This window comes from Phodopus roborovskii, unplaced genomic scaffold (assembly GCF_943737965.1).
Source record: "Phodopus roborovskii unplaced genomic scaffold, PHOROB, whole genome shotgun sequence".
Classification (NCBI taxonomy): Eukaryota; Metazoa; Chordata; class Mammalia; order Rodentia; family Cricetidae; genus Phodopus; species Phodopus roborovskii.
In genome coordinates, this window is record NW_026125648.1 from 2,835,229 (window position 1) to 2,862,163 (window position 26,935).

At 44.7% G+C, this 26,935-nt stretch overlaps 1 protein-coding gene across 2 annotated transcripts in view; it reads left to right on the forward strand.

Annotated features, from left to right (window-relative positions):
- The first annotated feature begins 11,022 nt into the window (after positions 1–11,022).
- Positions 11,023–26,935, forward strand: part of Tsc22d3 (TSC22 domain family member 3) — a 60,134-nt gene continuing 44,221 nt past the window's right edge. The window contains exons 1-2 of one of the 2 annotated variants that reach the window (XM_051178022.1): positions 11,023–11,143; positions 12,658–13,083. In XM_051178022.1, coding sequence (XP_051033979.1) covers positions 12,764–13,083 — 320 coding nt within the window. In that variant the 5' untranslated portion in view covers positions 11,023–11,143; positions 12,658–12,763. The remainder of the gene's footprint in view (positions 11,144–12,657; positions 13,084–26,935) is intronic. The other variant, XM_051178023.1, reaches the window with a different exon arrangement.

Sequence of the window (26,935 nt, forward strand, 5' to 3'; positions counted from 1 at the left end):
CACCCCCCACATACACAATATCAATAAATGCATATCAGAAATTGGTGACATGTTTCATACACATATATCTACAATAATAATGCAAATATTTTGAATATATTGAATTTTACCATTCTTATTTATTTCTCCTGTGTTGTTTTGCTATCTGAGAATGTGTGTGTGTGTGTGTGAGAGAGAGAGAGAGAGAGAGAGAGAGAGAGAGAGAGAGAGAGAGAAAGAGGAGAAAGAGATGGGGGAAGAGAAAGGAAAGAGATGTGTGAAAGTCACATGTTTGTGTGTGGGTCAACTTCAAGTGTCACTCACTACTGAGAACCCACCTTATCAGGGTCATGTGGTTCATCGAGGCATGTGCCAGGCTAGCTGGCTGGTTCCTGGGGCTTCTCTAGTAACTTCTTTAGGGTTCTTGTTGATGTGATTTTAAAACACCACAGCTGAGGAGGGAAAAGGTTATCTAGCACTTCTAGGTAACAGTCTATTGTGAAATGAAGTCAGCAGGGACTCAGTGCAAGAATCTGGAGGCAGGAACTGAAACAGGAGGCAGAGGAGTGCTGCTTACTGCCTTGCTCTGTCTGCTTTCTTACACCCATGATGCTTTAAATGCGACTGGCCCCTGTAGGCTCGCATATTTAAATGCTTGGTCCCCAACTGGTAAAACTGTTTGGGAAGTATTAGGGCATGTGGCCTGATTGGAGGTGTCCCTGGGGTGGACTTGGAGCTTTCAAAAGCCCTTACCACTCCTAGTTAGCGCTCTCTCTCTCTCTCTCTCTCCCCCCCCCCTCTCTGCCTTGTGGGTGTGGATCAGATGTAAGCTCTCAGCTTCTGCTCCACTACCACGCCTGCCTGCCTGATGCTGTAGTCCCTGCCTGGTGGTCATAGATCCTAACACTCTGAAATTGTAAGCAGCTTAGGTCCAAGTTAGACACTTCCTTTTATAACTTTACTTGGTCACAGTGTTCATTCACAGCAACAAAATATCCTAAGGACTACCTACCCTGTAGCTAAGAACATCCTAGGACTACCTACATGTAGGAAGATAAGACCTACAAGCCCAAGAGATAAGCCAACCTGGAGCCTGCCTGAGGGACTAGCAAAGTGTGCTGTCAGAGGTCCTGATCATGTCTAGCCAATGAGGGGTGAACATGCAATGTCATCAGATGGGAACGCAGTCTGGGTGTTGGGAGGAGGGTATATAAGGCTCTCCCCATTGCTGAATGAAGAAGTCTGCTATTTGCCTTTTACCTGACTCTGGGTGTCAAACTTTCCTTATAGAGGCATTTTATCAGTTGAATTCCCCCCTCTCAGATGACTCTAGGTTGTGTCAAGCTGACAAAGTAAATAAATAAAACCTCTCACTGGCACAGCCTCTCATCTTCTTATAGGGCACAGGAATGGCAGAGGCATGCAGTTCTGTGTTAGGCTTTTGTGGGTTCTGGGGATCTGAACTTCTATAGTCAGGCTTGTGTAAACAGTGCTTTCCTAACTCCCCAACCCCTCTATCCCTTTAAAAGCAACTTCTTAGCTTGGCCCTTTCCAGGCCTGAGCCAGCAGAGGACAACAATGGTTTCCTCCAGACGTCTTAGTGTTGGAGGGTAGGACACAATCAACCCAGAGTCCCAGCCCAGGCAGTCCAGCACCATCATACCAAGTCCTGCCCAAGATTTCTAGGCCCAAGCTCTCAAGAGAAGTAAAACGATTGTTATGTGTCATGCCTTGAGGCTGGGGTTGGTAGGACTCAACCAAGTGTCACCTGTGACCCAACCAAAGTCCCTGGTACCAGCAGACTGGCATTATTATAGTGAGCATAGGGTGGGAAGAGAAGAGAGAGGGTGAGGCAGCAGAGTTCTTGGCCTGGAAGAGAGGCAGATCTGAAGAGGAATGAGCTGAGATGAATGACCTGCTAGCCACCCGAGTCTAAGGTGATGTCCAGTCATGGTCCAAGACCCTAAAGCAGCTAAGGGGGCCTGTGTTGATACCTGTGGCTTCGGTCACCACCAAAGGCCATGCAGAGGCCTGTAGTCTTGGCCACCACCCAGGGGCCATGTTGGTATCTGAGGGCCATGTTGCCACGGGGTGAATGCCAGTTTGAGTGGCCTCCTGACCTGGGCCCCTGCCAAGGACCATGTCTGGGTCCATGGTCCTACTGAAGCCAGGGTCTATGTTACCACCAAAGGGCAAATGGATATACAGGGTCTAGACCATAATCTGTGAACATGAGGGTGTCTGAAGACCATGTTGCTGTCCAGGACATACTGATCTGGGTAGCCTGTGCTGCCACCAGAGCCCTGATGACATCAGGGCCTGGGCTGATGCTGAAGGCCATGTCTGTGATGGGGTTTGTGATAATGTCCTTGGCCTGTGTTAGCCCATTGGAACCATGCTGTGCTGAGCCAGGCCACTCCCCACACTGGCTCTGGGGTGTATGAGCCTGCCCCTCGCTGGATACTGCAGGAGAGCTGGCCCAGCCCTTCAGGTGAGAGTTGGCCCCCTTTACTCAGGAAAGATGGCCCCATCCCTCGCCACAGGCGTGCACTTCACTAGAGGTGGGCTGGCCCTGATGGGAGTGAGAGCAGGGGAGCTGACTCCAACCCCCCCTTGTCTGCCATGTGGTGGCATGGGTGAGAGAAAGATGCTCTCCCCCTTCACCCTTCATTACCACCTGCGCCAGGTGAGAGAGCTGACTCTAGGGTCATAAGAGCAGGAGAGCAGGCCCTGCACCCTGCCTGGGCAGCACACCTGTTGTCAGGGCACAGGTGAACCAGCCCTGAGGTCATGAGAGCAGGAGAACCGACCCCGCCCCTCCCACCCTCCACCTTCCTCCTACAGCAAGCAGGAGAGAGGGCCTTCCACTTCAGCTGGGACAAACAGAACAGCTGGCGCTAGCAGTATGAGTGTGGGGGGCCAGGGCTCTAGAGCAGGGGAACTGGCCCTGCTCCTTGCTGTAGCTGGCATTGGGCAAGCTAACCAAAGCAGTGCTAAAGAGCTCACCCAGGTAGGGACAAGCCGGCAGATTGAGCAACCCAGCTACCACCCAGGCCCTCAACCAGGGTTATGAGTTCCTTCACCCCAACATCCACCTCATCTGCTGGAGCAGATCCAAAGCCGCAGGATCTCCATGACATAGGGCATCCAAGAGGAGCTCCAGTGAGAACCCAGTCTCAAGGGTTTAGCAGAAAGCAGAGGTCTGGAGCCAGACCATGACTTGTGGCAATGAACACTTGCAAGTAAAAATGAAGGGACTCGAGGGAATCTGTGTGACTTGACAGGGCCACACTACAGCTTCCACTAGATTCTTCTTTTTTGTTTTTTTAGTGTTTCTGTTGGTTGGTTGGTTGGTTTTTTCCTTTCAAATTTGGTTTTGATTTGGGGGAGGTTGCAAGGGCAGAGGACAGATGCAAGGGGATGGGGAGATGAGTGGAATCAGGATACATGATGCGAAATCCACCGAGAATCAATAAAAGTTAGAAAAAAAGCAGCTCCTTATGTTCACTCTCTTTTAAAAATTAATTTTTGGCAATTTCCTACATGTTTACAATGTATTATCTCACCTGCATTTATGTTGGTGACCACATGTGTGCAGTGTCCTCTGAGGCCAGAAGAGGGCGTGAGATCCCCTGGGACTGGGATTACAGAAGGTTGCTTGCACCCTTGTGGGTATTGGGAATCAAACCTCTGCCTTATGGAAAAGCAGTCAGCGCTCTTAAACCCTGATCAATCTCTCCAGCATCCTGCTACTGTCTCATTTCTCTATGCAGGTACTTTCCTCTTAACACATGCATGTATGGTGTACCTTTAATTATTTATGTAGACAATGTCTAGAACAGGGATTTGTAGAAATCTTCAGAGTAAATGTACTTAGATGAAAAACATATTAAATCTTCATTTTCATCAGTCTCCAGCTTAAATTCATGTTTTTTTCAACTATAAAGGTAAAGAGCAAGTCATAGTACTACCAATGTCTATGGTTTTTCATCAATAGGAATCAATAACAGTTTTGGTTGTGTACATCCATGTGTGTGTAGTCTTTGTGTGTATGTGTATGACTCTCTTCTCTCTCTCTCTCTCTCTCTCTCTCTCTCTCTCTCTCTTTCTCTCTCTCTCTTTCTCTCTCTCTCTCTCTCTGTGTGTGTGTGTGTGTGTGTGTGTGTGCAGGCCATAAGTTGTTGTCAAGACCACTTACTCCCTTAGCTCTGCAAACAGGGTTCCCTCACTGAACACGTGCCTAAGAATGGCTGACCAGAAGCTCTGGGGATCCACCCTGAGTGTCCCTCACACACGCCTGGGTGCTTGCTTCCAGACTTCAGTCACCTGCCTAGGATTATACTCTTGTGGGACCATGCCTGCTTATTTGTTATTTTTTTTTTAACATGGGTGCTACCATGCCTGTTTTTTATTGTTTTTTAATTCTTTCTTCATATATTGCATCCCAACTGCAGTCCCCCCCCCCCCCCGTTTTATCGTCAGCACAGTGGCTATGCCTTAATCTACTGCTATTACAGTCAACAATTGCGACTCTGAAGTTACCGGCCTGCTTCTCTGGCAGGGGCCTGGCCACTCAGGCCTGGTGGGGGAATTATTTTTTACCCCTGGAAGCACTGACAGGCTCTGCCACTGAAGCTAAAGGTAGCTTTAATGAAATCTCTATTGTTCTACTTAGGAATAAGACTCAAAGGCTGGGGTGAACCCTGCTGGCTCAGAGCGGTTGAGTAGCACCTGACTAACCTTCTCTCCTGCTGCCATTTCTCAAAAGCTTGTCTTTCCACTCCGCTAAAATTGAAAAAGCCACTGAAAACCCTTCCCTGTCACTTCCAGTGTGTCTCTTTATCTCTTCTAGATGCCCTCTGATGCTCTTTGATTACTGTCAACCAGTTACTAACAGTATTTAAATGCAAACTCGGGGTTCACAGTGTGATGGAATATCCACCAACACTTCTCTCCTCTCAGTCTCTCCCCCTCACTTCCCCTCTCTCCCTGATCCACCTTCCCTCTGTTTCCCCACAGAAAAGAGCAGGTCTCCCAAGGATGTCAACCAAACACTGGATAATAAGCGATGTAGCTGATGGAAACAGAGGCAGACACCCACAACTAAACACTGAGCCGAACTGGAATCCAGATGCACAGAGGGAGGACAAAACCAGGCTACAGAAACACATAGAGACAGCTTACCTGAACAAGGAGGAGCTAATGGGCCCCCAGACTGATAGCTGGGAATCCAGCATGGAACTGACTCAGACCCCCTGGACATGGGTCTCAGTTAGAAGGACTGAGCAGTCTAAGGGACCTCAGACAGTGGAACCAGGATGAATCCCTGGTGCAGGAAAGGACTTTGGGAGCACATTCCCCAAGGAGGGACACTCCCTTAACCTAGAGGCAGGAGAGGGAGGACCTTGACTCTACTCCAAATGACTTGACAGACTTAGATGACCCCCCCCCGGAAGGCATCACCCTACATGTGGAGTGGGGGGTGGTATGGGATGGGAGGGTGATCGGGGGAGCATGAGAGAGTGGGAGACAGGAAGGGAGGGAAGGAGAGGGGACTGGGATTGATATGTAAACTAAGAAAAATAAGAAAATAGGCATTGTTTTAAATGACAAACATTATCTGAGACAAAGGAGGACTGAGGAAGTCTACTGGGCTAAGGAAAGACAAATATACAATAATTAAATGCACAGCTAAAGCCTAGATTATCAAGGTCAATGCTGGGCTCTTTATATATTATAGTGAAAATGAATGAATTAATTGTGAAACCTGGAATACAAATGGAGAGTTATATAAAAATATTATGTGGTTTTTAATTTTTTGAGACAGAATTTCACTATGCAGCCCAGGCTGGCTTTGAACTCACAGAGATCCACATGTCTCTGATAGGCCTGGGCAGTCTAAGGGACTTCTGATACTGGAACCAGGATGTATCCCTGGTGCACACAAAGACTTTAGGAGCACATTCCCCATGGAGGGACACTCCCTTAACCTAGAGACAGGAGGGAGGGCCTAGTCCCTATTCCAAATGACCTGACAGAGTTTGTTGACCCTCCTGGAAGGTATCACCCTCCCTGTGGAGTGGGGGGTATGGGGGTGGGGGGCATGAGAGGGTGGGAAGGAGGGAGGGGTAGAGGGAACTGGGATTGATATGTAAAATAAGAAAAATAAATTTTGAAAAATCAAGTACATACTGACCAGGCAGTGGTGGCACATGCCTTTAATCTCAGCACTTGGGAGGCAGACAGATGGGTTTCTGTGAGTTCAAGGCCAGCCTGCTCTACAGAGAGAGTTCCAGGACAGACTCCAAAGCTATACAGAGAAACCCTGTCTCAAATACAAAAACAAAAAATTGTCAGCCACTAACCCCCACTGTTAGGAATCCTACAAGAACATAAAGCTATTCACCCATAACATATATGACCCCCTACAGGCTCCCTGATCTCTCTGAGTCCCCAGGAGGGCCATGTTCTTATGGTGTCCCTAACCCCTCTGGTTCCTCTAATTTTTCCTTCCCCTACTCCACAGGACTCCCCTAGCTCTGACTAATGTTTGGCTGTGGGACTCTGAATTTGCTTCCATCACTTGCTGGTGAAGTCTCTCTGATCTCTTTGATGAACACTCTGCAGACAGGACAAACTGTAGGTTGAATGTTTTGTGGCTGGGTTGATGTCCCAATCCCTCCACTTGAGGCCTTGCCTGATTACAGAAGGTGGCCTATTCAGGCTCTGTATCCCACCCCACCCCCTTGCTAGGATTAGATTCTGTGGAGTTTCCTCTGCACTAGGTTTCCATCTCGCCACTGAAACGCCCTCCCCCCCCCCATTCCAGTTGTTTCTCCCAGTATTTACTCCCCCCACCCCCACTTGATCCCTTCTGTTCCCAACCCCACCTGTCCTCAGTCCACCCACAAAATCTATTTTATTTTTATATGGGTGCTGGAGATCTGAACTCAGGTCCTCAGGCAGCAGACAAATTACTGACTGAGGCATTTCTCCTGCCCAAGAAATAGTTAACAGTTCTATATCACATTACTGTTATTTTGGGTATCTTGAAATGTATTCACAGCCATTATACTGAAGTTATCACAGTTATCAAAGCTGCATCTAGAATCTTGCTTTTACTGTACTAACAAGCACTTACATAATTTTCTATCTTGTGTATTTTGAAATCTTGACTTCAGTACAATTGATTTCCTTTGTAACTATTTAATTTTGTGTTATCTAAGAACACTATTTTGAGAAGAAGTTCATAAGCATCCTTTTACTGTCATAAGGATGTGTGGTACAAAACAGGAAAAAAAAGGTTATGAACACCCTGATCTAGATTTTACACCATTACCAGCTTTTACAAATCTGTGATACAAAAGTGTGTGGGTTTTAATGAATCTGATTCCCACTGTGAGGAGAAGCTAACAAAATTGAGTATTGATGATATGAAATGAACTTTCCTACAGCTCCCTTGAGTTTATTGATTTGAGCCTAACTAGACTATACTTGTTTAAAGGAAAGTTACTTATAATCCAAGTGTGCTATATTTTTCCTCTGTAGCTCAGTTTCCTGATATATTAAATGAAAATAATGGTAGCATGATTAATTCGTATGATGGCATACAAAGCACTTAATGTAAAGCCTGGATCATGATGGCCCTTCAGAAATTCAGCTATTACAATATTATACCAGGGTCATCAATTTCCTTCATGGTACTCCACAGTGTAAATAAAAATCTTTCAATACATTGGTCAGCAAATCATTGGATGCACATATGCTTCTGTGAATGCACAGACTTCTTAAAACAGATGTTACACTTTGTAAATATTTGATAAGCCTTCATTTAAAAAGTCACTTAATGGGTAAGAACACGAGCTCTGAAGCTAGGAAATTTTAAGTTCAACCCCTGACTCCATCATATATTCCTTGTATAACCGAATAGCTTCTTTAACTTATCCAAGGTCACATCATCACTGAAATCATACCTATTTCACAGGATTATTGTGACAAGTGTGTGTGTGTGTGCATGTGTGTGTGTATATGTATGTGTGTGTGATATGTGTGTTTGTATCACATAGTAAGGACTCAGTAAATGATATTTATCTCTTTTCTTAATAATTATCTAAAGCAAGGCAATCTGTGACATGGAAAGATTTATGGTTGACTGATTTTGAACCACGGTATTTTATGTAGCTCAAAATAACTTTGAGCATTGGGATTATAGGTGTAAGTCACCACACTAGGCTCAGTGCAAAATTTTCTTTAATGCTTTACATTGGATCCCCTAAGACATGAGCTCTGAGTCCCTTTCCAACTCTCAACTTCCATCTTTTCCATTTTATTCTCTAAAAACACAGAACTCTTTTGCAATTCACACAGGATCCAAACATACCCACTATTCTCACCCACAGACCTTTCTCCCGCTAGTACCTGATTTTCAATGATTCTACTTACAAATTCTGTGTTTTAGGATGGTGCAAAAATCAATGTGTATTCAGTAGAAATGCTCCTTCAAATTTAAGATTTGAATGATGGACAGCTCCTAGTAAGTCACAAGGAGGGTCATATGGAGTACTGTGTTTGCTAAGCTATGGTGCTCAGTGGACTAAGTGTAGCAATTCCATTTTTAAAATTTATGATGTTTTCAGTTCATGGTGGATTCACTAGAATGTATTTTACTATAATTCAACCAAGGAACATGTGTGGATTGCCCTTCAACCCCAAGGTAAGCCCTTCCCCCACCTTCTCAGGATATGTTGCTGCCTGTCCAAAAATCACCACTTGTAGTGTTTTTGGGTTTGTGTGTGTGTGTGTGTGTGTGTGTGTGTGCTGGATTGAATCTAATGTCTTATGCATGTCACACAAATATTTCACCACGGAGCTACAGCCTCAACCCTTAACACACATGCTTGTGCACATGAGAGAGAGAGAGAGAGAGAGAGAGAGAGAGAGAGAGAGAGAGAGAGAGAGAGGTTCACTAAGTTGTCCAAGCTGGCCTTGAACTTGTGACCCTCCTGCCTTTGCATCCCAAAAGACTGGGGTTTCAAGCCAGTGCCACCAGACTCAGCTTGACTTGTAGTATTTTGTTTGTCTGTACATCTGGTTTTCCAGCTAGACCAGGAATTCATTTGGGGAGCTTTGGAGTGATCTTATTTACCTTTGGATTTTCATTAATGCTGTAGCTGGCACAGGACAAGTGCACAGTAAATGGCTGTTGAATGACTCCATCCAAGAAGTGTTTCTTCTACTCTCTTTTTTCCCCATCCAAAACCACCAACTTTGTATCTAGTACCTCAGACTCCAGCTTTCTGAGTTTATTCAACAAAGTTTGTTTGAAATCTCTGCACCCAACTGTATGTCAGTAAAGCAAGGCTTCACGGAGGACAGCCAAGGGGGCCCCGTCCAGTCAGCCTTCCCTCACAGAGGTATGCAGTCTGTCAACACAAGCTGGACTTATGTGCACACAAATGCCGACTCTCTGAACTCTATCTCTGCACTATCGAGATTTTTTTGGTATCTCAATTATATTTGCTCTTGATCAGCCTTGATATGATGGGCAAAGCTGTGCTGAATTATTAACAATAATTCTTGAGAACAAGGACTACAACAGGGAAATGTCAAGGGGACAAAAATCTTGAGTTTAACAGTGCCAAATGCCAAGAAGGAAATCCTTCCACTAGGGCCTCATCCCAAGGTTATACACAAAGATAAGAGGGTTCAGGCAAACATAGAAGCAAAAGGCCTAGCTGTTCCCAAAACGCAAATAAACATTTATGGAACTAATATATTTTATTATAACATTTAACATAAAATCATTATAAACAAGAAGGAAAATAATAAACACTGTAATTAAAAAAAAACAATTCAGTAGGCTATGAGTCTACACAATGCCAATGAAATTTTATATTCTACCTCCTCTGGCCTTTATCCAAGAAAATTTAAAAAAGGAGAAGAAAGAAGAAGGAAATGCAGGAAAATGATGTGATGGGCTTTTAAGGGAAAATTATAGACATTTCTTAGTCTGTGAGAATGCAGGGATGATACACTCAGGCATACTACTTTATGTTACAGCCACCATGGCCTCCTTCACCCTGCAGAAATATAATACGATCTTTCTAGTCACTAGAGCACATAGTACTGCCTTCCCCATTATTTACATTTTGGGTCCTATGTAATAGCCAAAAGGACTGGGAAATGGGGATTAGCTGGCTGCAGCACGCTCCTAATTAATTACAGGTCTGGCTTGTGGGTTGGTTTTATGTGGGATTGATTTGGGTTTTGTTGTTGCTGCTGTTATTTAGTTGTGTGTGTGTGTGTGTGTGTGTGTGTGTGTGTGTTTTTATTAGTTTGGTTTTCTGTTTGTTCATTTTTTTATTTTTTGCTTTTTGTTTTCTGGGTTTTTTCTGGTTGGTATTTAATATTTTTTTTATTTTTATTTTTATTTTTTTGACAGTCTCACTATTTAGTTCAGGCAGGCCCGCAAGTAGCAAGCCTCATGCTTCTGCTTTGCGAGTGGCTTGTATCTAAGGTGTGCTCCACCGCGTTAGGCTAGGAAATCTCAAATGTATTTAAGCCAAATATACCAGGGTTCAGGCAACTGGAACTTCACTTTTGTTGAAATACAGCGGCTCTTGACTTGAAGTCCCAATGGATTCTTCCACCAGGAGGCACCTGTAGTGCTGAATCTTAGGCACTGACAGAAAATAGTTCAGGTTTTGGGCAGAAGATGGCAGTATATACTGCTCTATTTCAAATGCCCTGGGTTCATGAATGAAGCGAACGAAGGGGGCGGGGGGGGGGGGAGTGTTGTAAATGAGTAGGACCTAAGAGAAATTTGAGTTTTATGGAAAAAGTGAATATTGCGGATGCTTATTTATATTTTCCAAGAATCGATACTTGCTCAGTCTTTCCCGTTCAACATATTCTAAGTTCGCAGACAGCCGAAAAGGCGCCCTACTTGATCACCTAGCGCTCCCCTGGAGCTCATGTGGACAGCCCCGGGGCACCAGACTGACCCCTATATGTGCCCTTTTGCTATACCTCCGCTGGAGGTTTATTCTCCCAGATCCCTCCGCCGCCATTACCGGACTCATCACTCCTTTTCTGGCTCTGCCGGCGGGTGGCTGAGCAGAAGTCTCTGGAAGGAGCGAAGGAGACAGAGCACCTGAAGCAGCAGGTAAGGGGCGTCTGAAGAGCGGGAGGACAAGTTTTGAAGGAAAAAATACCCCAGAAAAGATGAGTGAGGAGAAAGAGGGAGTGCCGACGTGAGACGGAGGGGGGGGGTAAAATGAAGGGGATAAGAGGGGAGGGGGTCCAAGAGAAAAAGAAGAGGGGGCGGCCAGAAGTAAGACAAGACGGGCGACAAGAAAAACGCGAGAGGGGAAAGGCGGAAACAGACAGAAAGTAGAAGGAACCAGTCAGGAAACTTGGGGAAAGACGAGACGTTAAATGTGACAGACATAGCGGAAAGAGCGGGAGCAGAAACGGGCGAGTTGGGAGGCGACGGAGCCGGGGGGTGGCAGTCAAGCCCGCAACCGCCGGGACCACGGAAGCCGAGGGAGATGGCGTCGAATGGGGCGTCGGGACGGAGCGCAAGCCGGGGTGACAAGTGAGGAGAAACGGGCTCATGGAGTCTGGGGCGTGTTTCTGGGAGTTTCGAGTCGGGCATTTCTTAGGGACTCCTGGTGTTTTCTGGCACTTTCTCGACTCGCTGGCTCGTCGAGGCCCCGGGGGCTCTTAAGTTCTCCCAAAAGCCGGGCTGCGCTTGCTGGGCGGTTCAAAGGCCCGGTCAGGTCAGGGCCCGGAGCGCGTCGGGCCCGGGGCTGTCACAGGGCTCTCTGTCTCCCTCAGCAGCGGCGGGACAGGCACCCTTTGCCCTCCCACCGAGCCGGAGACCTGTGCGGCCAGGGCGCCTCGCTCGCCCGCTCACCCCCACCCCCCCACCCCCCGGCCGGGGAGAGCGGCGCGCGCGCGCTCCTGGAGGTCTGGACGTTGAAGCGAACGGCCGGGCTTCCACAGGAGCGCGGGCCAAGGTGTGAGCGACCGCGCGGGCGCTGGGGGGGACCGCGCGGGCGCGCGGGGGAGGGGGCGGCTCTGAGCCCCAGCCCGGGAGCAGCGGCGGCGGAGGCGGCGGCGGCGGCGGTGGCGGTGGCGCGTCCTCCGCCCGCCAGCCCGCCCCCCCGGGGCTCATTTGCATGCTGTCACAGCCCGGTGTGGACTCCTGGGCTCCTCTCGCTCACTCGCTCTGGGCTCCTGCCACCGCTCGCTCAGTCAGCGCAGCCCCGCCAGCCCCAGGAGAGAGGCGGGGAGGGCGCGCCACACGGCTCTCGCCCTTTCTGCCCGCCCTTCCTGCCGCCTGCAGGTCCGCCCGCAGCCATGCTCACACTTGGGAAACTTAGGACCGCGCTGGGGGCCGCGCGTGGAACCTCCGGGGAAGGAGGGGAGAGGTGGCGGCGCGGGCTGTGGGTGGGGTGGAGTGGGGTGGGGGGGGAGAGAGAGGGGGGAGCGGCCCTGCCTTCCAGACCACGGGGAGGAGGAGGAGGAAGTGAGCCCGAGGGATCCGCTGGGAGCTGTTTGTCCAGCTGTTTCTATTCGCACCCCGAGCGCTACAGCCAGAAGGGGGCCCCGAACTGAAGGCGTCCGGCTTTTTTTCCCCCCACTTTCGGCGCTAATTTCCAACTCTTCTCTCAGCTTGTCATTTCCAGGCACCCTGGAGTCCCAAAAGGCCAGCTCGGCGGGTGCGCACCTGCCAGCCACCCCTGACTCCGCTGATCAGGCAGCCTCCAAGCCTGAGGAGATGGCCCAGTCCAAGAGCAAGACCGACTGCCGCTCACCTGTCGGTCTCGACTGCTGCAACTGCTGTCTGGATCTGGCCAACCGGAGCAATCTCCAGAGAGGCAGCGGCGGGGACAACCCGAGCAGCCCCACCGTGAGCAACTTTAAGCAGCTGCAGGAGAAGCTGATCTTCGAGAACCTCAACACTGACAAGCTCAACAACATAATGCGGCAGGATTCCCTGGAGCCCGTGCTGCGGGACCCCTGCTACCTGATCAACGAGGGCATCTGCAACCGCAACATCGACCAGACCATGCTCTCCATCCTGCTCTTCTTCCACAGGTGGGTAGCTGGCCAGAGCGGGTGGGAACATGGCCCTGCTGCCACCAGCCTCTCTGCTGGATCTTCACCTCTGACAAGGGGGCAAACCAGGAAGTCCCCGAGGGTCACTGGGTGGGTGAGGGGAGCGTTGGGTTCCTAGGCTGCCATTAACTGAACCCTTTAGGCTAGCTAGAGTCCCCCGTCCCCCGCCCCGCAGAGCGTAGGGGATTCTAGCAGGTGCAAGTGTATTTTGAATGGTGCCTGGAAAGGCTTGCAAACTAGGGCTCAGAAGATGAGGTGACTCTGTATGGGCTGGAAGTAGTTGTAGGTGCCCCCTCTTGGAATTTCTATAGTCCTTAGTCCTTCAGACAATTGTGCTCTGGGGTTCTCTTGGAATTGGAGTTTCACCCTACTCAGTGGAACTGAAATTGGGAGGACTCTTAAATTACTGTGTAGCATTGACAATGAGGACAAGCAAAATGTCACCGATAAATTGGGCTTCTAATGGGGGTCAAAATCAAGGGTGAGGGATGGGAAAAGTAGAAACCTGTAAGAATTTTTGAAACTTGGGATGGGGAGGACTGGCCTGCTCTGTAAATTATAGCCTTCCATTCTGAGTGCAGGTGAAAAGCAAACCCAGGAAAAAAATGGTTTAGGATTATCACTTTAAGTGCTTTGAGACCTCTGTATGGAAGGAGAGTGGATGAAGCCACATCCATGTAGAACTGTCTGAGATGTGTCAGATTTTCTGGAAAGAACGAGAGAAGGGAGGAGATAAACACAATGGTAATGCCCACAGCATCTGCGATCTCCAACAACTAGATATTCCGGTATTAACTTAAATCTCAGATAATTTAGAGGCAGGAACTTAAGGAAACCCTTCTATAGATTTTTGTGTTCGAAGAGACATTATGTATATATGTGTGCACACTGGGGTAGATTATATCCTTGCTCAATGACACAGGTTATGTAAGAGCGACATTTTCTGCTATAGGAGACTTGGGTTATGCTTCTACCTTTTTGTATGAGCCTGAGCAAGTTATCTGACCTCCCTGCTCTCTGTGGAACTTTCTATCTTTGGGCAGACGGTGTGGTGTGCCCAAAGTGATGAAATGCCCAAAGAAATGCTGAACACTCATGCATTACTTGCATGGCAGTGGAACTCAAATAGGGCATCTAGCTATTAAGAAATGCAGGAGGTACTCCTATTAATCACTAAGAATGTGTTTACCTCCTTTGTCACAATCAGCCCCAGTGGTTCCTGATGGAGACAAGGAAGGCTTGATGTTGTTATGTCAAGTTGTTTTTCTGAGGCATTTTCATTGCCATTGAGTAATTTTCTCGCTTATTTCACATTAGGCATCAAATTATGCCGTGGTCTAAAATAAAGCCAAGCTATAGAGAGAATAGGTTTCGGGGGGGGGGGATCTTCATTTCTGATGATATGCTACAAGTGTATTCAGTCACAGACACTGAAACCCTGTAGAGCACAATGCTTAACTGACTCGTAATGGTCATGGTGTTCTGCTTGTTGGCGTAGCTCAGTTAGAGAGTGGCAAAGGTGAGGGTGTGGGGGAGGAAACCTGAAGAGAGCACTTGCATTTGCTTCAACTGGGAAAGCAAGGGCTCCTCTAGGTCTTTGGTGAAGTGAGGTTATTTCTGTTTCTAGGCCTTAGGGAGGGTCTGACCTGGGTGAGTGAAGTGTGAGGCTGAGATTGCAGAGTTCACTTTGTGTCACAACTCTGTAGTGTCCTGATTGCTTGGGTTTCTTGAAAGACCTCCTTTGTCATCTACTTCACTAACAACAGTTTTTGATACTTGGTTCTTGGTAAAACCTGGAAATACCACTGAATATGGATATTATTAAAGGAATTGAATAAGGGGAAAGAACAAACTAGGGGGATATGCATCTGACCATAATGCCTTCTGGGACCAGAGGAACTCCGTCAGTGTCATATGCTGCTATGTCAGAGAAGTCTACCGGGCTTTTTTGAAGTTTGGTAGTGATTGACAGAATCCTTTGGTAAGAACCTAATAATTTTAGCAGGATAAATTACTCTCTTTCCTTAATGACTGGTATTGGAGATCCCAGATTGAGTTGCGGCTTTGCACAGAATGACATGTTCTTTGCAAACTAGAAGAGCTATATTGCTGGTTATGGGTTTCTCCAATGTCTTGGCTGGACAGCCTGCTATATAAACATATCCTTTCTTGATTCATTTGATTCCCTGGGTTTCTACCTGTATAATCCAGCCATAATTGTTACTCCTGTTGCAATCCACAAGAAGACATGTCAGGTCCATGTCTGAGTGTGTTTTCCATTAGCATTTTCAAGGCCACATTTCCTACCAGAGAAGCCAATCTCCACCCATTATCATTTAGCCTATTCTGCTAGTTCAAGGCCTTCAACATTCTTGTGAAGACACCATGGCACATTCTTGATTTATATCTGTTTCGTTGGTTTTGATCTGTCCCACTTCACAGTTTAGGCCTTGGTTTTCTTTTTCTTTCTTTCTGTTTTTGTCTTCTTTTTTCTTTCTTTCTTTTTTTTTTCTTTTGGTTTGGTTTTTCAAGACAGGATTTCTCTGTATTGTTTTGGAACCTGTCCTGGAACTAGCTTTGTAGACCAGGCTGGCCTCGAAATCACAGAGATCCGCCTGCCTCTGCTTCCCAAGTGCTGGGACTAAAGGTGTGCCCATCAATGCCCAGCGGCCTCGATTTTCTTGGAAGAAAGAGTATAAGCAATCTGAGGGTAGGGCTGTGTTTTGCTTGCTCGGTTTCTCCTTGGCTTCTACTTATGCAGGCAGTACTCAATAGAGGTGTTTTGTTTTGTTTTGTTCTAGTGATTATGTTATGGATAACTACTTAATTGTTGGTGTGCTCTGAGGTAAAGATTTCAAACTTTAACTTGTTAAAAAAATTAATTGATGGTGTGTGTGTGTGTGTGTGTGTGTGTGTGTATGTGTATGCATGTTGTGTGTGTGTGTGTGCCCGCGCACGCAAATGTGAAGGTACCCATGGAAGCCAAAAGAAAGTATCGGAAGCCCTACATCTGAAGTTACAGGTGGTTGTGCACTACCTGATGTGGGTGCTAGGAACCACAGTCTATTCCTCTACAAGAGCACCAAGGAACCATCTATACAGCCCTACAACTAATCATGTGCTAGAAAACCCTTATTAGTGTTTAAATGTGGATTTTTCTTCAGTTTTATTCACATTTAGTAACTAATATTATAGTAGAAGTTCTTTTTTTGTTTTGTTTTGGTTTTGATTTTTGGTTTTTTTGAGGCAGTATCAGTATCCTCTGTGGCTTTGGAGTCTGTCCTGGTACTCGCTGTGTAGGCCAGGCTGGCCTCAAACTCACAGAGATCCACCTGCCTCTGCCTCCCAAGTGCTGGGATTAAAGGTGTGCACCACCACCACCTGACTATAGTAGAAGTTCTGACTGAGTGTTTGTACTTCAGGAATCAGTGAGAATGAGTATGCAGCCTTTGATATATAAGTGGTACCTCTAGATTAGTAGGGAGAAGAAATATATTTTAAACACCATCCCTTAAATCTTGTGTAGTGTAATTAATAACTATAAAGAATTAGTAGTTAACAAATATTGTTCATTTATAATGCATACCAAATAGCATAGCATCTGTATATAATCTCATTTAGTATCTATACCAATCCAACAAAACTGGTATTATTAGCACCTACTTTGACTTTTAAAAGAAGGGAAGTGATGCTTGAAATTTTTAAGTAAGTTGCCCTATGTCTCACAATGAAGAACCATGCCAAAACTCCAAACTGAAATCATTGATTCTGGAGTCTGCTGAATGTCTAGAACACTATTTTTTTTTTCTATGAAGCAAAGAAAAATGTGATGGGAGATGTCATTCTGTAAATCTGTTTCTCATACTGGTTAATGAATAAAGCACTGTTGGCCAATAGGAAAGGAAGACAGGAGGGACTAGGAGACAAGGAAAAAATAGGAAGTAGTAAGAGGAGTCAGCATGTAGAGACTTGAGAGAAGTAGGAGGAGTCTGCATGTAGAGACTGGAGAGAAGAACACCAGACACTCTCTGGTAGATGAGACCATGGGGAAATACTTAGATTAATAGAAACGGGTTAATAATTAAGACAGAGCTAGCCGATAGGAAATTAGTACCTGGCCAACAGCATTATATCTAATACAGTGTCTCCGTGTGATATTTGGGGCAGGCATGGCGGTGGGACCAGCAGCAGGGAAAACATTACTCGTAACAAAAATGTTATTCCAAATTATCAAAATGGCCAACTATCTTAATCTTCCATGGGACACAGGACTCTGATGATCAACCTTGAACAGTCTCAGGGAAATTGTGATGGTTTGGTCACACTATTATTAGATTTCCCTTTATCATTTAACTATGCTTTTGAATACTAAAAAGTTTAGGAGGAAAATAAAATACACTAGACAGCTGAATTTTCCAGTTTAAATGCAGTATGTCAAACAAACAAAATAGCCTTAAATGAAAATTTTGAATGAATTTAATTGACATGGTAATTGGAAATATTCTGTTTTATGATTTCTCTTTTTATAACCTCAAATTTATTTCCAAGATTTGTTTTTGAGATAGAATCTCTCACTCTACAGCCCAAGGTGTCTTGGAACTCACACTAATCTTGCCTGGCCTGGAACTCAGCATAGTCCAGGTTTGTCTTGAACTCAGTACAATCCTTCTGACTCTGATTCTCAAGTGCTTGGATTACAGGTATGAGCCACCACACCCAGCTAGATCAACCGTTTGCTGCTTTTGGCCCCCAAAGCATACCTGCTCAGTGTCATTTCAAAAACTCTGAATATTAATTCCCATCAGCTTCAACATTCCTAGAATTTTACCTGTAAACTTACTTGCTAACAACCAGTTCTCATAAAGCAAATCTCAGAAAATAATATCAGATATTTCTGATAGTTTTGTGTATGCTAATTCATTTAATATTCTCTGTTGAGCTGTTATATATTAGCATAGGGGAAGAGTTAGATTTAGAGATCAGTTTTTTTTTTCAAGAAATTTTTCATACTATTCAAGATTCCACTCTTTGTACTATCTGAAACTCTTCCTATAGCATCAGTGGTATGTAGACCACACCGTGAGAAACCCTGAACTAGAGATTGCAACCCTTTGTCAACTAATTTACCATTTGATTTCAAGGACAGGATTCTTTGTCATAGAGAGGTTTTGAGTTTCTATGTGGTTAAGCCTGTCCTTCTTTGCCTTTGTGATTTTTGCTTTTGGTATCACGCTTCAAAAGTCCTTCCTTGGCCCAAAGTAATTTAAAATAACTATTTCTTGAGTGTCTAGTAGTCTGACACAAAATAGGCACTCTTGGATTAAGGGACAGCCTCCATTAAAAATACAAATGCATTTGCCAACTTAACATTAAGGGTTTGGATACCTCATGAGAACCTTACCATATAAGAAATTGTCGTTTTGCCAAAGCACAGATGTGAATTGCATGTGCTGGCAGGCTAGTACATGGAAGCCAGTCCATATGCTGATGAGTAAGCTCAATGCCCTGCTACCACCACCCAGTATTACATGAGTATCCCTGTATGGTATATATTGTGTGCATACACATTATATTTTTTATGTGTTTAGTGACCCAATATTTGCAGTTTACATTTTGCCATTTTAACCACTGTACTCACTAAGTGGTAACATGTCCTCTCCCCCATCCCTGGTAACCTTGTACTTTCTGTTTCTATAGATTTGCCTATTATTGTTATTCCATATGAGTGGAATTGGGCAATATATGATCCTTTGTGTTTGGCTTCTTTCATCCTCGTGATATATTCAAGATTTATTCATGTTGTAACATGTAACACTACTTCACTTTTCATGTCTGAATAATATACCATTTTATTGCCATAACACATTTTGTTTATGCTTTTGTCTGTCAACAGCCACATGAGTTGTTTTTACTTTGTTTGGCTGTTATGAAGAATTCTGCTATTAACACTATACAAGTATATGTTCCAGTAGCTATTTGCAATTATTTGGGGTTATATACCTGGGATGGCATTGTTACCTATTTTTCATCAATAATATTGGCCAATTATTCACAGCCATTACTTGTCATTTATTTCTTTATGTGGAATTGTTTCTCATCTCTAAGGACAGGGTGTCAGCTCATAGGAAGTAGAATTCAATGTGAATGGGACATGGAAAAAACAAGTTTAGAGAATAGAAGTAAAGAGAGGGTGCAGGATTTATGAAAGGCCAGGGTGGGTGGGTCTCTGTTGTGGAGCACTGAGAAACAAGAGAGCACAAGAAGTTTGCTTGGAAGGTTTAGCTCTTAAAAAGGGTCAGAATGGGGCATTAATTTTATCTTCTTGTCAGCTTAGCCCAGAGAGGACCTATGTGAGCCCATACCTTAGAAAATAACTCTTTCCAGGGTGACCTTATTTTCCCTCCCTGAGTGAAGTTAACACCCTTGCTTATATTTGTACTTCCAGATAAACTGGTAGACTCTCAATTCCAGGTAGTGTTGGCGTCTTTCCAGACTTATTCCTGAAGGCCAAGACGTCTAGATAAATGGAGATGGATGTGTCTGGCCAAGGTTTCCAGAGTCTCTGGGCCCCCTTAATGATGGAGCACAACCAAATACTAGCCCCGAACTGTGAATTTCTTAAGAGGGATGAGGCCGACTATGTCTGTACATGATGGTAGCCATTGCACTGTGTTTGCTCATCGTGATTCTGCTCCTACCTGAACTTTCTCCTCTTATGTAAGGCATCCCTCAAGATAACTGCAAAGCTGTAATCTGCCATGGCTGGCTGAGTTTACATAACAAATTGGTTGGTGTCATGCAATAGTCTTTTGAGCCCTTGAGAAACCAGTGTGCTGAAAGAGGCCAAAGCTTGGGCTCATTTGGAGGGGCACTTTGTGTGCTTGTTGTACTCAAGGGAGAGCATTCCATGATCACAAGGGTTAGAAAAATGAAATTTCCTTTTTAGATGTAGAGAATAATGATGACTCAGGACATACTGTACTGCCCCAATGCCTGCAATATTCGGGCAAGGGTTAGGGCTTCATTTTGTGCCAGAGCTTTGGCAGACAAAGCCACCCATGGAATTGCCTAGGTTAATGGGAGCCCTATGAAGGACTGAAGGCAAAACCCAACTTTTAGCAACCTCCATCCAGTGAAGGGTCAGCCTGGGGAAAATGACTTCTGGAAGTTACTGCCTCTCATGCTGAAGTCCAGCTTAATTGAGTTGGAGTAGGAATAAACTAGGAGCAAAACCCAAGCTCTTCCAAATGCTGTTCTAGGAAGGAGATGATTATATCAGCAAGCAAGGTAAGTTCACTTGTACCTTCTGGCTAGGAATCTTCCCCAAAGTAGCTATTGAACTTTTGGAAATGCTGTTAAGAGGTGTAAGGTCCTAACCAATACAAGAAACTAAATGAGAAACTTCCCAATGTGCTGACTAGTCCAAGAGAAGAAAAGGACTGCAAGCAGGTTCAGTCAGTGATGACCAAAGCATGCTATTGCCTTCCTTTCTTAGGAGTAACGCTTCTTAGATAGATCAAGCTTGAAACCAGCCCCCTGCCTATGAAAGCATCATAGTGACCTTCCTCAAAGGAAGAATTTACTCACAAAATAGCTTTGAGTATTCAACCTACTTTCTTTTGTCTTCAGAGGAGATGAAGAGCAGCTGCTTACAGTGTAGGGGTCTGGTAGGGATTCCCACTTCTCTGAGCTGTGCATGCCAGAAATTGGCTCAAACTACCCCTGAGGAAAAGAAAGTGAGAAGTAAGAGGAGAGAAGTGGATCCAGTGGCTGCATTCTAGCTTAGCCCCCTTAGCACCTCTCCTATACTTCTGTTTAGCCACACTTTCCAAACTAGGCTGGGCCTTTGCCAGCCTCAGGGCCCTGACTCATATCTCATGCAGTGCCTTATGTAACAGTGCCAGGTTACTGAGACATCAAGCTTCTGCTTGCTCAGTGGTGGGCTTCCCCCAAGGCCAGGCACTCAGAAGCCTGCTTCAGGTTTAAATGGAGCTCACTCATACTTCGCAAGGAAAAGCTTGTTATTCCCTATGTGAGGCAGACAGCTGGCTCAGAGGTAAATGCCTTCAGACTTCAAGGTGTGAGTTACTTTAGTCCCACCTTAGAAGTAGATGTAAACAGACAGGCAAGCTGGAATGGATTTGGTTTGAATGAAGTCATTTTGCAGAGGCACTGCTACTTTTTCCTAATAATTCACTATTACTAAAAGGAATTGTCTGTGAAGGCAATTCTGAACAGGTCTCAGGAAGCCCCTCTTTCTTTTTCATCTGATTGTTAGATCAGGAACTTTTCTGGGTTGATAGACATTAGGCAGAAAGGTGTAGCTGAAGCTAGAGGAACCATTTAAAGAAAAGCCCTTCACATGCCAATCTCCAGTCCATTTCCCTTGAGGTCTCCTAGTTCCCAAGCCTCCCTAAATTCACAATGATTTTTAGGTTTGTTTGGTGTTTTTCTCTTTGTCTGCTCAGAAAAATTACATTACCAGCTTGGTCGAACTGAGAGCCCTAGTAAAGTTAGTGTTGCTAGATTTTGACATTGTCTGTAGCCCTATCAGTCTAATATTCTGTTGGATCAAAGTTTGTGACTAAGTCAGTAACTCCTCCTCTTTTCCTCCCTTGTGTTTGCCCCAGCCTGTTCCACTATGTTGCCACCAGGTAAGTGGCTTGCTGACTGAGGTTAGCTGAGGAGACTGACTGCTCTCCAGTCCAAGAAACAGAGAGAGAAGAGTAAAACAAAACAAAACAAACAAACAAAAAAAAAAAAAAAACTGACTTGGAAATTACTAGCAGGCCTCATCTTCATCCAGAGATTGTACTCATGAATTCTTGGACAAGCCCATGACCATTATCTCAGGACTCAAGAGAGCTGGGCATTCCAAGTTTTGAAGACACATCACAGCCAGAATCAAGGAAAATTGTAAACCCCTACCACGATTTTTGCACTTAATTTGTCACTCCTCCCTCCCTGGTTTGTAGTTGTAGGGGGAAAGGAAAGGAATTAAAAAGAAAAAAAAGGAAGCATAAGAACTGTTCAGTACTTAATCTGCCTGCTCAGGTACACAGATAAATGAATAATGGCAGCATCTCATTCGGCATTGTACTGAGCCACCAAATACTTCAATTAATTAATCCATCATTTTTTTTTTTACCAAAGGCCTGCCACCTATTGAACTCTGATTGGGGATTTATTGAATGCCTAGTTTTCCTGAAAGGCACTGGAAAGGACACAGGGTTGTCAGAGGCCAAGGTCAGTGTCTGAAGAGTTGAAGGTGTGGCCCTGGGGAGTAGAGCAGCTGCCACCAAGGACTGGGGGTAAGGAAGTGTTGCAGGCTTTGGGCCTCTGAAGGCTGAGTTGAGGCTATGCTCCTTGAGAAAAAAAATGTCTTAAGCTTAGTGGAGCTTGGGTTGTGCCAAAGCAAACTAGGAAGGGAGAGTCTCTTTATGGCGGCAGCTTCCAGCAGAGCCTTAACGAATGGGTTGGCTTTGGCAGGTGTTTTAGTGGCTGGCTGGCTGCAAGACTTTCTGGTTGGGAGAGGAGAGGAGAAGCTTGCCAGCCCTGCAGGGATCCTGGTAGGAAGGGGCTGGCCTGGAGTGGGAACATTTTTTATTCTTCCTGGACTGGAACCCAGAGTTACCAAGCTTCAGGAGCAAGAGAGAATGGCTTACTTTAGCACTTTCTTTCACTGTTCCATTTTGACTCAGAACAAGCTAGACCCTGATGCCCTCCGTTCAGGACCTTGGAATATCCCTTCATATAGGGAGGCAGCTAGAGGATGGGAGCAGGAAAATACCTCTGTCTTATGACCACTGGACCCAAGAAGGTTGAGCTTAGGTATACAGTAAAGTGTAAGCCCCAGAAAAGCCTGGGGTACAGCTTCATATCTGGATCTCATAAAGGATCTCCAAGGATCCTTTAGAAGTAGGTAATAGAAGCAGAGTAGTCTCAAGGTGCTGCCGTGTGTGTGTGTGTGTGTGTGTGTGTGTGTGTGTGTGTGTGTGTGTGAGAGAGAGAGAGAGAGAGAGAGACAGAGAGACAGAGAGACAGAGAGACAGAGAGAGAGAGACAGACAGAAACAGACAGAGAAAGAGAAAATTTCCTCATGTCTTTCTGGGAAAGAGACTGGTGTCTGTCTATGGTGTCATTTTAGGCTTGTTTACACAGCTGAAAACTCTTTCTTAGATGCTCTCTAAAAGAAGGCCTTTAGGTAGGTTTAAGAAAGGTGGGAAGCCTCAAGTTGGCAGAAACGGAGAGGAAACTAGAATAGCAAAAGAAGCAGCCTCAGGGCAACTGAGCAAGCAAGGTATTCAGGTATTGTTTAATGTCAGTATTCCATCTTTATTGTATAGTGCTCTCTACCCTAGTCAATGTCCTGGACACCTGGGCCCATAATCCCTTCTTACAAGTGGTCTGAAAAATTCACATTTAAGTTCATAAACTGATTCAGTCAACAAGAAATGTTCATTGCATGTCTTTCATGTTCTAGGTTCAATGTCATACACTGAGGGTACAATGGGAAATGCACAAAAGGCATGCATGATCTTATCTGAGAAAGTCAGGCAGAAACCAGATTGTGATGGCAATGAATATATAAATTCCAAACTACCAAGAGGGAAGAGTATAACAAAGAGACTTTGTAAGGAATGGTAACTGTGCTAAAGAAATGAATTTTTATCATTGAAATTCTAATTATTAGACATAGGCCAAAGAAAGACATGTCCAGACAAAAAGGCTTTCTAGGAACTCTTAAAGTAATACCACACACCTAGAAATATGTCTAGGCCATGAGTAGCCAGCAGGTCCAAAGCAGGAAGAAGAACATTGACAAGTGGAAGAGATAAGGTTGAAGTCCATGAGGCAACTAGCATTTAATGTCATCCTTTGCTAAAAATAACCCCTGACAGTATGGAAATGTGTTAAGGCTATCCTGGGACCAGTGATAAAGTGGGTATAACCTGTGGAGAGGAAAATTTGGTTTTGTATATTATTTACCGAATAACAGCAACATCAACAAAACAAACAAAAAACAACAGAGAGAAGGGCTCTTTTTGCTTGTTTTTTCTCATTTGAGATCCTTCTTCTGAACTATGAATGATTCTTATTGTACAGAGGCAACTGGGCACAGCCATTCAGGTTTCACTCCTTTCTAGGGCCCCAGGTAGGAGAACTATACCACTGAGGAGGGCACAGAAATAGATCCAAGGGCCTCATGTAGCTTTACTACGATAGAAGTGACCTCATCACAATGGAAAGGAGGTGACAGCTGAAAGCTCAATGGGATTCAAGGGAAATTGGATTGTGAAGGGTCAGGATTGGGAAATAGATCTTTCAGAGCCAACAAGAGGTAAACCTTGGCCTGGAGGTACCTGTTTGTCAAAACTAAGGAACTAAGATTATTGATTTAAGAGGGGTTTAAGTGTGAGAAAGTGGAGGGTAATCAAGAAACAGAAGTTGGTTTTCAAATAGAAGAAAAGTCACAGCTCAGATAGGATGACTAGCTGTTTCCCAACCACACTAAGGACAGAACAAGAGAAAACAGGCCTATACTATATCACAGATAACTGAGATTAGATAGCAGAAGGAACTTCCTGACTATAAGCATCCAGAGAAACTAGACAAAATTGCCAAAGAGTATTATTCATAACTTTAACCTTTGGAACAGATGTGTTGCTGTCAATGGATAGTTGGGTAAAAGAATGAGAGAGCTGGTTTAATAAAGGCTTTTCCAGGAGGGGACAAACAGTTGGAGAAAGCAAAGAGGTAAGGAACAAGAATTTAGTAAGAAAAGGAAAGCACATGATACACGATGAAAATGTGTGGCAATTTTATAATAAGAATGCTGTTGTGGTGCAGGAGTGATGGTCTGGCTATTTAAAGCATGTACTGCTCTTATAGAGGACCCAATTCCCAGCACTCATGTTGGGTAGTTTACAATGTCCCATGTCTCCAGTTTCAGGGGGATATGACACTTCTGGGCTCCACAGGCCCCTGCACTCACATACACATACATAATTAAAAATAGTAAAAAATAAATCTTTGAAAGAGTATCAATTAAATTTCCACTAGAGGCAAGTCATTACAGCTAGCATATGTTCTTATATGACTAAGTGTGTGGAAAAGAACTAAGGAACTATTAAGGCCCCTTCCAGCATCCTCCAGCTTTCTTGTCTCTTAGCTATCAATGGGGCACTCCCATCCCCTACACTTAATGATTTGGACATTCACTCTATTCTGGAGACAGTGAAACAAGATTGCCTATTCCAGGTGTTTATGGGAAGAAGGACTTCTTCCTCATTCATATAACAAAGTTTAGATGCAGAGGACAGAACAAATCATGCCAGTTTTCCTGTCCCAGGAAACTTAAATTTCAGTAGTATGTTTAGATATCAAATAATAGTTATACAAAGATATTGTTTCACTTGATCACAGAAAAGGGGCAGGAACCTGGAGAGCAAAGCACAAGAGGCTTCACTTGGGGCTAGAGAATCTGCAAAAGAAAATCCCTTCTTAGGACCTTAGGAATTGCCTGTGACTCACTGTGAGTGTGTCTTGCTCAAAATCAGTAGCAAATTTTTTTTTTTTTAAATGAACCTACTCACTGTTAATGTCCTCAAAAGTGGATTTTGACTCTCCTGCAGCTCACTGAAGCTTTGTCAATAAGAGGAATTCACCTCAAGGAGATTTTCTCATTGTCAAGCTCACAATAATTCTCTATGTCATAATGGCCAGTCAGCTGAGAAAAATCTGTGTCTTGAAGATTTTGAAGATTTTATTACCTGCCAGATGAACAGGGTGGAGGTCAATGAAGTGAATAAAGGACTAACATGATGAAACTTATACTAAAAGGCTATACATGCCTATAATCCCAGTACTTGGGAAGTGGAGGCCTGAAGATCAGGAGTTCAAGGTCATGCTTATCTTTAGCAGATTCAAGGCCAGCTTGGATTACATGAGACACTTTCAAAAGAAGTAAAATAAAAGGAAATTGCACTTCAAACTTCCTGCTACACACACACCAGAAACTTTACTCTTTAAATGTGAGAAGCTTTGCTACCTTGTTTGGGTAGCAGGTTAGGTCCAGTGCTGAAAAGCAAGTAGCTTAGTCCTTGGGAATCTAAGGTCCCAGAGAAATAGTACCCTGTTTTGCTGTTTTATCTCTTTCTCGGGAAACTGGTTGGTTCTGGTCCTTTGAGAAACTGATGGACTTTGTAGTGGCTGAGAGGTCATCAGGCATTGTGTGTTTGTGAGACATAGGGACTTCCCATTCAATGGACACAATCACCTAACATAGTGATGAGAGCTTGTCAGTTTTTGTAGTAAACCTTGGTGTCATCACTTAGAAATAAGTGGCACTGTGATTAGGAAAATTAAGAGAGAGGAGACTCCTAGAAAGCACTAGTATCCCAGTATCCTTTCATTAGCATTAAGCACATCTTTTGTGGCTGTCCTTGACTCCCTTTCTCCCTAAATCCTTCTCTGCCTGACTCCTCCCAATCTGCTGTCAATCACAAACCTTCTTCTGCCCAGAAAGAACCACAAATGAAATCCTGTCTGGCAAGCCTTGTCTGTATCAAGGCTAGCTCTCTCTGCCTTCATTCACATTTAGGTATAATAAAGGAATAAGAATACTTCTGGTTTCCCTCCTGCTGCTGGTGGTGTGGGGTTGGGAGTGAGTGTGCCATGGCTTTGACATTTATATCAGAAATTGAAACATACATAAGCAGAGGGGTGCCTTCCTGCCATTACTAGCCAATATATGAAGGAGTTCAGAGCACTGTGGAACTGGGGATAGCATCTTTGAGACTTGAACTTCCTTCCCAAGATTGGCTGATAC